The following is an 11428-nucleotide window of genomic DNA, read 5'->3' as shown; positions in this document are numbered from 1 at the left end:
TGGCGCACAATAGCGCAATTCAACACATACGTGCCTTTGTTTTTTTCTTATTTAAAGCTTTGCCTGTTTTTCGTCCTATATGTTGTTCTACTGACATTAGACGCGGCCTGTGATCTTATAAATCCCAAATTCCCCGTTTATATTGTTACGACGATGTGGCAGTGGAAGACGAAGTGGCCTCTCGCGTGAAAGGGCGAACGTAGATGAGGAGGTTAATGCTGCTCCCTGTTCGTATTGGTGCTCTCTGCTAGGAACTCTTTATTCTAACCATTAACGCTTGTAAGTAAATGTAAACAGTATTTCCCCGTAACAATATTACTATGTTAAACGCTAGACAGATAGCGTAGTGGTAATGATCCTTGTTTTACCTTCCTGACTCGTGTGATGGTGATGGCCACGCAGACTCCTAGAAGTAGTACCCAAGGCGCTACTGATTTCACACTAAGAATGGTATCTTCATTCAGTGGCTGCCCTCCCCTATTTCGCATCTTAACGAAGGTACTCGAGAGTCGGTGTCGCTTTTTATTTTCATTCGCGGATGCTATTGTTGTTTTTTTCTCGCACTGTAGAGGCACAGACCGCGACAGAGAACGCGGCACAACGCTAAAGAAGATGAAGACGACCTGGAACTCTAGCAACGTCACGAGAGATAGCCGCACAGAACGTCTGGCTGAGCGTTACAGCGCGAAGCCCTGTCAATAATCCCCACATTACATACGGTGGAAAAGCCGGTCATCAAACCTGTTCTCAGAATGAAACTGCTTGGCCGCACGTCGCTCTAACTGGCCACAGTGAAATGCGGTAGGAGTCAGACATCGCCACCTATCGCTCCAACAGTCCTTTGCTAATGGCACGGTAGTTAGGACTTATTGGTTTCTTTCCATGGCATTAAATGGCAGCGCGACGCTGTTGTTTGCAGTGCTACCGATGACCACGACGTCGACGATTGGCTGGCCTCCTACAATCGTGTCAGCTGTAATAACAGAGGGGACGATTCTTTCAGGTTTACCAACGTGCTCTTTTACCCCAACTACAGGGCGGTCAAAAGATCCCAGGCTGCTCCGACCGAGCCAGAAGCGTCTGCTCTCTGCTGTCGCGTGAGCGCTGCCATCGCAAGCCCGCCTGGACGCACTGGCTTCGAGGGCGCGCACTGAGAGGATATGACTTCCTCCCTCTTTTGTGCTCCCCTTGATCACAAAGCCGCAAAAAAGCTAGTGCGGCATGCGCCTTCACAGTTCGACATCGAACTGCGCTGCAGTACAGCGCGCGGCTTAGTAGACGACAGTTTCCCAGAAAGTGACGCAGAATACTGGCGGGTATACTTCGTTAGACTCCGTGTGCTTCTCCATACCATCCTATTTCATGGCGCACGATATAATGCGTTTGCGTTCACACGAGCTCGATTGCGGCTCTGTGAGCCATCTGCTTGTCCTCTCAAACGCAATATTCTTACACCTTTGTTTCCTAGTCTGGAAATTGACTACATACGGAAATGGTTAGAGCCTGGAGTCCTGAATGTTTGCTTTTGATTCTGAAGAATTTCACGTTTGCTGCCATGTTGCCAGCGTGCGGTCCTGAGTCAAATGTTAATGAGTGAGCTTAATTATATCCTCTGTGCTAGCAACACAGCTCAAGTCATCATGTGCTGAAGCCGCTAAAACATGCTGTGGGCGCTTTTGTGAAATCTTTCGTGTGCCCCTACGCAGTACGCTCGATCTATCAATTATACTTTTTCGGCGCTCAAGCTTGTCCCTCTGACAGAAAAAAGGACTCATACAACATGTCAAAAAATACCTGCTCAGCATATACGCGGCTCACGACGCGTGTCATATTGCAGTTAATGTGATAACACTACGCGTGATGTTGTTGCAACTGTTCTCCCGCTTTCTTTGCGCGCTTGTCGTGTGATTTACACGTTGATTATTTATCGCCGACTCGGAAAAGTGGCTATGCTGTGAGCACCTGCTTCTGTCTGGATGCGTTTGCTTTTGGTGGCGCGGCCGCGCGGCCGCGCTATCGGCGCTCAAGCAAATGGCGCTCCACTGAAAAGAAAGAGCGAAGGATTTCGCTCCTCTCCTGCCAGTCTTACGTGTCTCTAGTGCATGGCCAACGGGCGGTAATCATACGCACGACGTCACTGCAAGAAAATAAGTTGCATTTCTGCGTCGTCATCCAGGTGTCGCATAGCAGTGAAGAGACGATAACGGGGCGCATGGTTTTTTTTTGCCATCTCAAAGATAGCTTTCCTATAAGGAAGATATTTCAGCCATCGGTCGTATGCCTTCACCCGTCTGTCCTGGCTGTTCTGGGCAGCGCTACGGCAGTTATCGGCCACCACGGTGCTGATCTAAATCCCTGATGTCGAACTGACTTTCATCTGGAGCACGACGGTGGCATTTACTTTTCTTCATTTGGATCAGCGAGTCAGATCAAACGCGAGTGTCACATCGCTAGTGATTCACTTTCTGTCGTTCTTCGAGATCAAGACGCTATCTCTGCGACAGCGAAATCAGTCTGATGCTTCCGCCGTCATTTGTTCATTGCACTGCAATACAAGGTTGACGACACATAAGTGCATGGTAAACTATTTCAGCAGCGCAGTGTTTGAGTTTATCGCCTTTTCTCCATATTTAAATCATGCGTCAGATTCGCTGCAGAAAGGCGAAAAGATTTGGTCCATGTCATGAACGGAGCGTGGCATGTTCGGAAGCCGATAGTTCGACAGCGCGAGCGCAACACCAACCGCAAATAAAGTCAATCCGAGGCAGGGACTCACAGCACACCAACTATTTCTTCCCGTGCGATGAAGAATCAATCCGGACATCACGCGACAAGCACGCAAAGAGAAAGCGAGAGAACAGCTGCTAGAACATCAAGCATAGTCTAACACCTCAATTGGCGATTCGATGCGTTCTGTTCTCCGTCTCGTGCTCGTGAGCACAGGAAGACGCGCGTAAGCGCTTGGATGGAACGTTCTGCACAGGAGCGTACAAAATACTCAGCGAAAGCGTCAACATTTTATGCCAGCTGCTCCTGCACAACAGCTACTTCGGCAGCGCTACGCGCCCGAAGGCTGCGAATTCACCCATTAACACACAGCTTAGGACAGAGCATTGAATATTGCAGAGAACAAGAATTCTTCCAGAAGAAAATAAAATATGCGGGACTCTGACCGCGTTTATGTGTTGCCCGTTTCCAAACATTAAAACAAAAATTCGAGAAAACAGCCCTTCAGATGTCACGCGGATGCCTCAAAGAGCCGGTACAGAGCTCATGTGAAGGTAAACGCACGGATAGTACGCCAGGAAGCCGAAAAGTGCTTATAAGCGCATGGAGTCCAACTAGATGTGGCCGCCATCACAGAGTCAGTTCCCGAAAAACTACAGTTTCCCGTAAAGTAAAGCACCATGCTGGAGGCCACGTTCACTACGAGAGAGGAATCGAAGAGTGAAAAGGGAATGCACATGCCGCACTAGCTTTTTGCCAGCTTCGTTATAAAGGAGAGCAACAAGGTGAGAGGATTTCATGCCCTGTCAGCGCGCACCCTCGAAGCCGGCGTGTGCGAGGCGCGACAGCGAAGAGCAATCGCTCCTGACTCACTCGGAGCGGACTGGGAACTTTTGACCATACCTGCGCGTTGCGAACCTTTGCTTTCTCAACTATGAAGTCGACATCCTGACGTGGTTCTCACTGAAGGCAAGATTCGAATGCGCATTCGGCTGCCCCGTGGTGCGGAAGCTTGACACCGAACAACGTCTCCGAGCCTGAGCTCACCAAAGCGGTGGGTCGTTCACTAGCTACATCGAGGTCATTGTTCACCTGTGCAAGCATGTCAGCTCATCTCAGCCGCTACGGTGCCTCAGAGGTTATGGCGTTCGGCTGCTGACCCGAAAAACACGGGTTCGATCCCGGCCACGGCAATCGAATTTCGATGGGGGCGAAATTCTAGAGGCCCGTGTTCTAGGCGATGTCAGTGCATGTTAAGCAATCCCAGGTTGTCGAAACTTCCACTGCCGATCACTGCGGCAACCCTCGTAGCCTGACTCACTTTCGGACGTTAAACCATCATAAACCAAACCAAACCAAAACCGTCTATGCCAGAGCTGGAACAGGTCAACAACATCCTGGAGTGCAACGCCGACAACACTTTTCAACGTTCTCGGCAAAGAATCCTACCTATGTCTCTGGCATCACTGAACTCTGCGAAGTGTATGACCAATTACGAAAGCAATTTGCTTCTACGGAGTGGGTTGGCGGCCCTGCCCAGACCCTTGCTACTGTCGGCCTTGCCGGTTATCCTTGGAACCCGTCCTAGTTTCTGTCGTTGATCAAAGCGTAATATTATTCAAGATTGTTAGCATAAATCCAAAATCTTTGTCATCAGCTTCTTCTTGTCACTGGACCGCACACCTTTGCTGAAGGCGTGACCCATGCATCACCTATTCGCACCGGTCACGTATCCAACAAACCCTCCATTTTTTGCTCTGCCTCCTTCTGTTGCGCCGCCCCCACCTCTTTCTCAAAGTCCTGCCGGCACCGTATTCTTTCGGCCCGCTTGCGCAGTCTTCAAAAAGATACCAACTTTCTCAGCGGGCAGAGTGTTCCCGTTTAAAGTGCGCGACTCTGCGTGTAATCAACAAGGAACAGTGTCTCATGCTATGCCAATAAAGAAACCCATCCATGTTGAAATAGTGTAGGCACTACAAAACGAAAACGGTATTGCTGCACTCGAAACTTGTAAACCATATTACCTTCATGCGGATAGCGGATATGGTCGAAAAACATAGCCTGGCGTAGACAAGACTAGTCATTAAACGTTTGTGGAGCGCTTTTTAAGATTTCCTCAATTTTTTCTTCTGCGGCAGTAGCTTTAAATTTAACTTCATCTGCCCCCGTTTAATAAAAGAGAGCACTTTTGTGGCATTCTAGAATCCTTTCCTCTGACCCTAACATTTATGCTTTCTCAGGTGCAAACCGTACTTGGTTGAGGCAAAATGAAGTTGAGGAAGAAAAACAAAAGTATCCCTCTGAACTCAGTTAAAAGCAGCTTATGTTCTTGGCTCGATGCACTGCTTTCATTAATTGCATTGATGCAGTGCTTCCGTTTGCAACTGTCTTCTTTTCCGTGTATCCACCGCAGGCAATATATCAAACCAATATCATAAGTTACACACATGCCCTGCCTATATTTCGAAATGAACCCATCTCATGCTTTGTGCTAAGTCTTCATTGCAATATAGGAACTTAAGGACGCATTCTAAGAACCATATAAACTCGGCGTATAAGCTATCCTGACAGCATCAAGCGGCGACAGCAATGTTTCTTCTTAATCTGGTGGTGGTCGAGAAATTCCTGTCGTAATGGGAACAATTATCTGTGACTGCATTCTTAGTTGCAGTACGAGCTGCGAATGTGAACACATTCATTATGTTCATATAATATTGTGTATGTGAACACACATTTGGACACATAAACACCCCTTTTTTCGGTTGTTCGAACACAGCAATTTAAAGGACGGAGCGTCAGAATGCCACTAAAAGCAAGATGCTCGGTCTCACTGATAAAATGCAGATGTTAAAAGTCAATTGTGAGCGTTGTGGGTGAATGAATAGTCTGCTGGTAGTAAGGGCAAAATTGACAGAAAAAAAAGCAATCACTCTACCCAGACTTTTTGGGCGATGCATGGCTCGCACTATAATAATTTTTGCCCGCCTGTGCATTAATGACAAGATTAATTCTGCACATTTGAAAGCACACTACGTCTGCGGAGTTAGGGTGGAAAGCTGGGCAATTTAAATGGGACTCATGGTGAAAGTAGCGCAAAAATAGACGAAACCAAAGGTTGGAGGGAGACTCAACACGATCGCTAGATGGCATGAAAAGATCAAACTTTGAAAGCGTTACGTATTGAAAATAAAGCTGGAACTGAGGGTACCAGCGTCAAGTAGACGTAGGACCGCTAAAAAAAAGACAAACTTGTCTTTAAACATATCTCGCAACTGGAATCAGTTGAATTATCAGCAATGGTGCGTGCGCTTTCACGTCTACTCTCCGTTTTCCGATAGTTCCTTCATTGCCATGCATGAAGCAACTCTCCCAGAAATTTACATCATGCAAATGTAGTTGAAAGATAATCCAAACCGATAAGTAGGACGATTTCGCATAATTAACAGGTTTTTATCAGTAGCTGAGGCATGTCTCGCGGTTGCCAAATGTTTTCAGCTGAAAACAATACTTATTCTGAACATGAAACATCTGGCAGCACTAAGCCGACATTTTTGCAAAACAAAATTAAGGACCTGTACAGCACACCGCATGGCACCGTTTCTTCTATATAAATAATAAAACGAAGTTCTTTCCATGCTTTACCTCACACGTGCCAACTGGTGTCACCACAAAACGGAGCTCAGATGACCTTGCTCGCCCAATACTTAATCGCTATGCGTAACACGACAGCGATGTTCCGTGAACATGACCGAAATGACGACTTCAGTTTCCTAGCCACTAAACCCGCATGGTGGGTGTACGGATAAGTGGGTGCGGCAAGTGGGTCCCGGTGCAATTAAGAAACACCGGAGGTGAAGGCTTCCTGGCGAGGTCCCAATTGCTTTTATGGTGCCTACCTCGTCAGGCATTTAGAAGCGAAGCGTATCGCACAAATCTATAAGATACTGTGACGCGTCCAGCTTGCTACACAGTCTGCCCTTTGCGCAGAGAGGCGAGAATATGTGTTAGAAAGTGTTCAGGGCCTTGGAGCCGATCTTTTACTATCGTCTCGCCTCGGTCGGCGAAGATCCTTTCTGATTGACCGCGTTGTTTTCACTGGGGTTCCTCGACTCGCATTCTCCGATTCTCTTGTCTTGTCTCAATCGCAAAGCGCCAACATTTTTCTTTTTTTCCATTGCAAGTTTCCACTGTTGAAAGCTTTTACTTCAGTATCTTACGCTTGGCCCAGCTTCGTTGGTTACTGCTGAGACGCCGTTGCGTTCTTCTTCGCTGCTCTGCAGCCGTAGCAGCGGTCATCGGCTTGCGACCGGAATGCCGTTGTGATATCAAAAATTGTGCCAACCGACAACTGCCGATTTGCGCTCACAGCGCGCTCTAATTCTGGCGTTGTGATAAGCAGGATGCAGCATTGCATGCCTATGGCCAATCCCGAAGTGGAGTACGACTGTGACGTGTTCTTGCACATCCGCCCTTTGTCCGGTTCGTCCAGCAGTGGTTCTACAGCACCGCACTTGTCTTCACCACCGGTCACTTCATCTCCACTGTCGAACGTGTTGCCCAAGGCAGAAATGCTGGACTTCCCTTTTGCGAAGCACTGGCAAGCTGTGTTTGTCTTCAAAGGTAGCGCCCCGGCAGGCAGTGCCGCCGACCACGTGGTCGTCATGCTCGAAGCTGGCAAATCCAGCGGCTACCTGGAGGGTCACGGATTCGTGACGACGCGGGAAGTACTCGAAATGGAGAGACCGCGCAAGGTGGGTGCACACATTGTAGACACAGTGAACGGCTGGAAAGATCTTAGCGGTTGTTGTTAGCACCTTCGGGGGCATTAAGACTTTAGCGGAATTTACCATTTGTTAAAAAATTTCTTGCAGATTTGGCTCAATTTAGTGCCCTTACTGTCTCTTTTATATATGTTTGCATTAATTAGTTATTTCTTCTTGGCGGGTGACGTTCAAAAGAAAGGGTACTTGGCGCAACTGCTACACTTCTGTATCGCTTATTCGTGTTTCGAGAGCAGGTTTTGGTTTCAAAAACAATAGCCGGGCCATTTTTAAGCAAGTAATGTAGTTTTTCGGTCTCCGAAGGCGTTTTCACTGCGCATTTTTTTTTCTTTCACATTTAGGTGAGCAAAAAATTTACGCCTGCCTCGCTTCTATAAAAAATGTCTGTACTGCTCTCCCCTGGTTGCCTTTAACGCCTTGTTTTTCATTATTTATTTCACTGCCGTTTACACTCAAACTTGCTAACTGTGAGAACGTAAGCCATATAAGAGCGTTCAAACGTTTCGTCACAGAACCGATGTAAGCAATCACAAAACTACTGAAACGCGCACTGTGAATTCTGCAAAACCAACGTGCGGAGGCGCCAACGAAGCGACATTTTCTTTCTGCGCATTAGCGGAACAGGCCATGTGGCGGGGTAGCATATCAGTATTTAGTAATAGGCTGAGGCATCCAAGACACACGTGGGAAAGCTTTGGTAAGGGTTTGAAGTTCGATTGTTTTGCGTTTTTAGGTAAATTAAGACAGCCCATGCTAGGGGCAGAATTTTAAACAAGGAGCATTTGGTCTACAGCTGCCCATTCTTCGAGCTGGACGACTGGTTGATGCTAAGATTTGCTCTGCTTATTTGCAATTGGTGCGTATCTCATTTATGCGTGTAAGCCCAATCAGATCTATCATCCTGAGGTTGTCGTAGCTACGCCGGAGACAATTGTCAATCGCTGCGACCGGTAAATACTGGGTGTTTAACCAGTGAAGTTGAACTGTAGAGCTTATGGCTTCCACGCTTTCCCCCTCGTGTCCGATATGAACGCATTCCAAGAAAACAAACAGGCATTATGAAAATATCACAACTTTTTACTCGGAGAAGGCGAGGGGTGCTGAGTGCCTCCACAGATTTGCGAGCATATAATGTCCTGGGATCGTATCCAGATTGTAAGCGCCGCGATCTGTAGCATAAAAGACATCGCGTGTGCCATTGGATGTAATTTTGCCGCCGGAATGCTGCGGAGCTTGAGCTGAATGGGCGCGCGCCGAGCTCACGACAGCCGGTTTGCAGCAGTCGTTATCGGCCGAATCTGGAGGCGAAACCGCTTTCTTTGGGTTCCTCTCGTCCAGCTGCGATCGACCGGTTTCGGTGGCAGAAATCTGATGGCTTCCGTACCGATAGCGCTCGCCGCCTGGTTTTCCGTCTGATTTCGATCCGAAGCAGTGGATTTAGCTCTCTCTTGACGGCGAAGGGATTGGTGTGAATGTACTATTTAACAGATACTTACTAATCTCTATTACTAATCTTACTAATCATTTGCTTAGTCCGGCAGAGTTCAAAAGGCTTTTCGTTCTACCGATATCGTGGGCGTATAGAGGTCGGAATCGAAATCTTTTTCTGCACAATTGCCAGCTTCTATGTTTTCTCTTACATGCCGCAGTACGCCTGTGCCAGTCGCATTTTTGAACACTCATATGAAACAGTAGCTTCTGATAGTTCCGTTTGTGAACAACACCAACACCCCTCTTCGAATTTAGTTCTGCCGAACAAGTTTTTATTATTATTTTTCCGAATGAGCGTTGACTCTAGGGCCACCCTGCAAAAATATTTTATGCTCAGCTGGTCGGGCTTATACACAAGTAATCATTTCGCCCACACCCCATCGTAAGTAGAGTTCGGAAGTTAATGCTCCTCACCAGTGGTCTTTCCCACAAACTGTGCGTCATTCGCTTATTTCTCTGCAGTATCTACATGGCAGGTCTGCGATTATATGATGACCTCCTGATTATGTGCTCTTTCGTTCCCTTGCTTTTTGTAGTGCTAAAGTAAATTACAATTATTTTTTCACGTTATGCGAAAACAATTTAGTAAAAATGTCATTTTTTTTGCGAAAACAATAAATGAGTTGAATAAGTCGCCTCAACATGTCGTGTCCACAATGGTGAACGAAAACGGCTTCATTTCTCTGATATTTATACTGTTGTTTCATGGTTTGAAATGATACTGCATTTGCATTCTCTGCATTGTGTTCTTGTGCCTGCGACCTTATTGCACATGTTGTGTATTAATTTCTCCCCGTCCCCTCCTAGTGTAACGCCAATTGCCTCTGCGGTAAAGTGATAAATAAATAAATAAATAAATAAATAAATAAATAAATAAATAAATAAATAAATAAATAAAAGCTGTTGATTAGGGTACCAGGTGCCTTTTCAGTAATATGTTCGACTTGTGCTGTAACCGCACAGACACAGCATCCTGCTGTGATCACTACTGATAACATATGATGTAGCAGTAGCCATTTTCCTATCCTCTTTTCCATTTACTGTGCAGCTCTTCCTCCGGAGTGGTCGCTTCTCCCTCAAGACATTGACAAACGCTCTGAGCGCAATGAATGGGTCCCGGTCTGTGTACTGCCTCGTCTGGAACAACTGCCAAGAGTGGATCGCCGGGCTGATGCATCGCCTGAACGTTGCCTTGAGCTACACCCGCTTTAGCTCTGTGGTGAACGGGGTGTTGTCTGTGGCCAGTCTGGGCCTCTTCGCCTACGTGGCGTACATCTCTTACACCGCGTCGCAACTATGGACACATGGTGTAGCAAAAGCAGCATCCCAGGCGTGATCACCGCCAACTTGATACGCGAACACATTTTCCCCCAGGCCTGTGCTTGAGCATAGACGAAGAGCAAAAGACAACAGGTCAAAATGGTGACCTACGAGTGCTCTGAACACTAACTGGGGAGTTGCGCTTGTGTCAATGGTTTTAGGAACAAGTGGTGCGTTGCCACATTAACACCGCGCCTCAAGTGCTGTGTCTTCAAGATATCATTTGGTGTGCTGACGTCATTGCGCCTACTGGTGCGATGTAAGGAATACTACTACAGCTTCTACGACAATGTGTGGGGAATATTTTCATCGCTGTTACTTAGTCGATACGTGGAGGGCGCAAAGATTGGCAGGTTCCTTACCGACGCCTGCATTAGAGACTTTTGTGTCTTTATAGTGTCTGTTTTCTCATGAAGTGTTGTACAGCTTTCGGCAGTGCCCGCCGCTAAAGTGGGTGTAGAAGGAAACTCCCCCAGAAAAAACGTCCCTGGAACATACATCGCCGGATAAAAGGTCCCTGGAAAAAAGGTTCCCTGAGGAAGCACCGTTTAGAAAAAAATGACCCAAGAGAATAAAAAATTTCTTTTGGAACCCACTTGACAGAAAACTGATCTTTATTAGAGTTTTGGATTTGAGAATAGATGTAAGCATGAAGTATTTTGTAGTACCAGACCACTTCATGGTCATGCAGTCCTGGTCATGCAATGGAAAAGCACTTCTGCAGATGACTTCGCAGAAGCGCCGAACGATCCAGAGGTGCACTTGCTCTGGACCACTTCCCTTTCGCCGCCATCATTGTTCTTCATGGACGCTCCGTATCTGTTCGTTGTTTAGTCGCTTCTGTGTCGACATTTGCAATTGTTGTAGCTTGCAATGTTACAGCTTGCGAAGAAGAAACGCAGTACAAGCTGCGGTCTCCTGGTGCGGTGCATAGGCGCTGAACTACTGCCCCTTAAATATTGAGTCGGCGTCATGTGATAGCTCGATGATAGTGTAGAGGACACGCGCTGTCCTTGTGCCTACAAACACGATGCCCAGCAAGAAACGTTCGGTCATGATGTCAAGTGCGTTCGTTATGATATATATATATATATATATATATATATATA

General features: G+C 46.9%; 1 protein-coding gene across 1 annotated transcript; it reads left to right on the top strand.

Moving 5' to 3' along the window:
• The first annotated feature begins 6716 nt into the window (after positions 1–6716).
• LOC144104983 (uncharacterized) lies at positions 6717–11131 on the top strand. The gene is made up of 2 exons (XM_077638203.1): positions 6717–7478; positions 10048–11131. The coding sequence occupies exons 1-2, from the start codon at positions 7128–7130 to the stop codon at positions 10333–10335; spliced, it is 639 nt and encodes a 212-aa protein (XP_077494329.1). The 5' UTR covers positions 6717–7127; the 3' UTR covers positions 10336–11131.
• Positions 11132–11428: the final 297 nt, after the last annotated feature.

The sequence above is a fragment of the Amblyomma americanum genome, chromosome 9 (genome assembly GCF_052857255.1).
Source record: "Amblyomma americanum isolate KBUSLIRL-KWMA chromosome 9, ASM5285725v1, whole genome shotgun sequence".
Taxonomy (NCBI): Eukaryota; Metazoa; Arthropoda; class Arachnida; order Ixodida; family Ixodidae; genus Amblyomma; species Amblyomma americanum.
Note: the sequence above shows the minus strand (reverse complement) of the source record. Positions and strands in the feature narration are given on the sequence as shown.

Bases quoted from the DNA above. Each gene is read 5' to 3' on its own strand.
- LOC144104983 (XM_077638203.1), top strand. From the start codon at position 7,128: ATGCAGCATTGCATGCCTATGGCCAATCCCGAAGTGGAGTACGACTGT. The intron at 7,479-10,047 runs GTGGGTGCACAC...TTTACTGTGCAG, and splicing joins AAATGGAGAGACCGCGCAAG to CTCTTCCTCCGGAGTGGTCG.